We start from the raw sequence: 3,849 nt of genomic DNA on the forward strand, positions 1-3,849 counted from the left end.
ACTCTCTCTCTCTCACTCTCTCTTTCTCTCTCTCTCTCTCTCTGATATTATTATTTTATGGTTGTTGCTTTTTAGTATCAATGTTCCCACGACTTTCATGAATATTTTTCGTTCTCTATACAAGGAGCATAATATGAAAGACAAACCAATCAAATCTATTTTTAAATTCTACCATGCCTTTAATTCTCTTTATCTGATTCTTTAAAATAACAGAACAGACACAGTAAATGACTTTTAGAATTCTAAAATAAAATCAATCAGAAGAAACAAAAATAACATTTTCACCATTTCCATCATTTAAAAAAAAAAGATTTTGTTGTGATTTATTAAATATAGTATATAGATCTAGTGTAAAAAATAGGAGTTAAAGACATTATTAGATCTAATTAATTTCTGTGAACTCCAGCTTCAGGTAAACTTCGGTAAAGAACGAACACGACAATCATTTGGAGCTCTTTTGTGTTTAAATGTTATGTTCTCTCTACTCTACTTCCGCCGGAAACATTACAATCGCAAGAATTTTAGTGTGTACTGTGTTTTTCAGGATTTAGACAAACTATCAACACTTCAAGCGTTTGAAATGGTGAGTATGAAATTAGATTTTCCGTTGAACTAGAGATCTAAGTCATCTTATGTTTACAGAACTGAAAGTGCATGGACATAGGGGAAACTATAAGAAAGCGTTCCTTCGTAGAACAATGAAATGTAGTGTAGCAGAGCTACCAAATCAATCAAAACGCAAAGGCGAAAGGTTTTTTTTTTGCCAAGGCCAATTATAATTCAGTCATTCAGTTCAGTGTTGTATGACATGGTATCAACACCATCATCTAGATCTAGAAGATCTAGTGACATATGTGTCTGCTAACTTAAACTTTCCTACTGAAGGAGGACTGAGACTATAGGCTAGTATAGGACTACACCATGGCCATGGGCTTGAATGGCTTGAACTGAAGTTAGGCTAAGACTAAGAAGGCCTGCACTGTGCACCAGCAGGATGGATTGGTGGAAAGGCTAAAACTTGAAATCGAATTCAGTTTTGCATGCAGCAAAGAAGGGAGGGAGGTTCTCTATTTAACTTCCAAGTTCTAGAAATGTAGATCTAGAATCTAGATCTTGTCATAAAAGAGGCATTTAAGTTTAAGTGATGACAGGCCTGAGGTGATGTTTTGCCTTCTATTTCAGGTCGGTTGATAATAAAGGTTGAAAACATTGTCAGTATGTTAGGTGCGTTCTGTCGATTTGCGTGAATGGTGGATCTCACAATGCATTATGTGAATCCATAGAATGGGCAACAATCCATCGATTGTTGCGCATTCTATATCGGTGATCGTGCAGCGCTTTTCGTGGATCCGTAGAATGTGCAACGGACCTTAGATTTACCTGAGTGTCGAGTGTTTCGTTTTTCTGCTATGAAATATAGTATTAACATAAAAAATGAGCGTCCAGATTCATATTGTTGACATTGTACTAAGCGGAATTTAGCGTCATACACGTATGACTAAATTATAACGCATTTTGTGGATCTACAGAATGCGCAACAATTGATGGATTGTTGCGCATTCCATTGTCATGGGGATCCACAACATGCGTTGCGCAATCCACTGATCGCGCAAATCGACAGAACACTCCTCCTACAAATATAATAATCAACTTAGCTCTCTACTTATCTGCTGTAACCTCTAGACTTTAGCCTATCATGCCTGTACAAGAATTTTTCTCAAAGATGTTGAATTGAATAAACTTTGTTAAATCCCTTGATTTTGATTTGTTTTATCATCATCCTAAAGTAGCTGTTGGTTTCTGTCTACTTAAATTGCTTCCAATGGGCACCATCATTCCTTTACATTTTTTGCTTTAAATTAATGGAAGTTAACTTTTTTTTTTTCGAAAAAGATGGTCTGAGCCTGAACACTTTTAAAGTGATATTTCGGAAGCGTTGTGATTGTGTGTTGATTAAATATAGCATCCTTTGATCTTGATACACAATTTCTCTATATAGAAATTATTCTCCACCCTTTTGTCGTTCACTTGACTTGATCAGAGTGTACATCCTCAGCATTGTCTTTTCGTTTTGTCTACTTTCCCAGAGCGGGTACCCAACACTTCGACCTCAGCCGGTGTCCACAAAGGTTGTAAATCTACCCAATGGCCCGTATGGTGTGCCAGATGCCATGTTGAATGGGTAAGTATCATTGTTTCCTTTCTTTACGGAAGGGAAAGCATGATATTTTACTGGCTTGCCAACCGTCTTTACTTTCCTGGAACTGTCCTGGATTTAGCAGTCAAGAATTTGAGAGCCCAAATTATGTACACCACGCAAAAAAAATTCCACTTTCTTGATCAAACTTATTATTATATAATATGACCCACAGTTACGTAATCTGATGTTGTAACGTAGAAGTAGAAATGTCTTTGTGAATGGGTTTGGAAAAAGTTGACAAGCCTCTGTGTTTAAGTTGCCACTTGTGAATATATCCATGACTGACCAAGCAGTAGGCCTACTTTTAAAAATTATATATATAATCCTGATTTTTTGTGCGAAATGTAAACTCGCCAGTGCCAATTTAGAATTTTGAAGACCCGGTGTCACAGCCTTTGAGTGTGTTGGGTGTTTCTGCTCTTATAGCTGACTGCCAGCTTATGCAGATAATAAATTGAGCATTAAATATATTCTTTTCTCCAATTGGATACTATGTGAGGGGAAAATCTTCAGATCTGGGATTTTAATTGACCTTTTTTTTTTAAATTTCAGTTTCAGAAAGTTTTTACTTGCCTGATATCAATCAACAGACCAAAAATTTTAAACTTTTGTTGACTGATCTGAATAAATTCACTGAATCCTGAGCTGCAGCTTAGTAATAATAGTATGTTATGTACGTCTTTTAATTATTTTTTTTAAATGATGGTTTTACTCTAAGTTGATATTGGTCTTGAAAATGCATTTGTTCAAAAAGACTGGTTCTCATCGATGTGTCGTATCACAGCGTTTGATTTATTGTGATCTGCAGGTTCCAAGTGAGCCGTGCCAGTGCTGGCCTGCAGTCTACCCACCCTCTGGAAAGTTCCGAGGAGCAGGTGAGACTGAGACTCTATTGACAATGTATATATATGGCAAAGTTATTCTTTCTTTCTTTGGTCCTTTTGACTTCACTGTTGACCATTGTTTGATGTACAGCTGAGCACAGATGTCTTGAACCTGTCGGGGGTTGACAAATTTTTTAAACAAATTTTTATGTGTTCCAAGACGTCCGTAATTAATTCAAGTAAATCATAGTAATGTAAAATAAGAGAGGCATTGAAGAAAATCCAGAGGAGTAACCGTGAATTTATAATGGTAGGACAATATATCACAGCCATCATGAAAAGTACCTTGGGTATTTGTAAGTTCTCTGTAATGGTCTGATGTATCACATGTGATTCAAATGATGGCTTAGTTCTGTTGTCTATGAAAGTATGTTCCAGTATCATTTTATGCAACCTGGTACTTTGATCCAATGTATTCCTTATGATATGCAGAGGTCATGGACTGTGATGTAAAGTTTGAATTTTTCAGTGAGTTCTAGTTCTAATGGGTTTTTTTTAGACATTTGATTAACAAAGGAAAATTTGTTAAGGTTTAGTCAAGATGCTTTATAATAATGATAATACTATTGATACATAAATTCTGCCTCCCCTTACAATAGTACTCAAAACATAATTCCAATAATAGTGATTCTTTCAATCCCTTTGCCTCCCTCTCTCTCTTTCTCTGTCCGTATGTCTCTCTTTCTTGCTCTCTATTTCTCTTTATCGCTCTCTCTCTCTCTCTCTCTCTCTGTCTCTCTCTCTCTTTCTCTCTCTCTCTCTCTC

General features: G+C 36.2%; 1 protein-coding gene across 1 annotated transcript in view; it reads left to right on the top strand.

The window, feature by feature from the left end:
• Window positions 1-467: 467 nt before the first annotated feature.
• Window positions 468-3,849, top strand: part of LOC101860070 (proteasome maturation protein) — a gene marked incomplete in the record, with an annotated part of 7,448 nt that continues 4,066 nt past the window's right edge. The window contains 3 exon segments of the mRNA XM_013090854.2: window positions 468-583; window positions 2,088-2,182; window positions 3,009-3,075. Of these exon segments, the coding sequence (XP_012946308.2) occupies window positions 473-583; window positions 2,088-2,182; window positions 3,009-3,075 (273 nt within the window).

Source organism: Aplysia californica, unplaced genomic scaffold (genome assembly GCF_000002075.1).
Source record: "Aplysia californica isolate F4 #8 unplaced genomic scaffold, AplCal3.0 scaffold01583, whole genome shotgun sequence".
NCBI lineage: Eukaryota > Metazoa > Mollusca > Gastropoda > Aplysiida > Aplysiidae > Aplysia > Aplysia californica.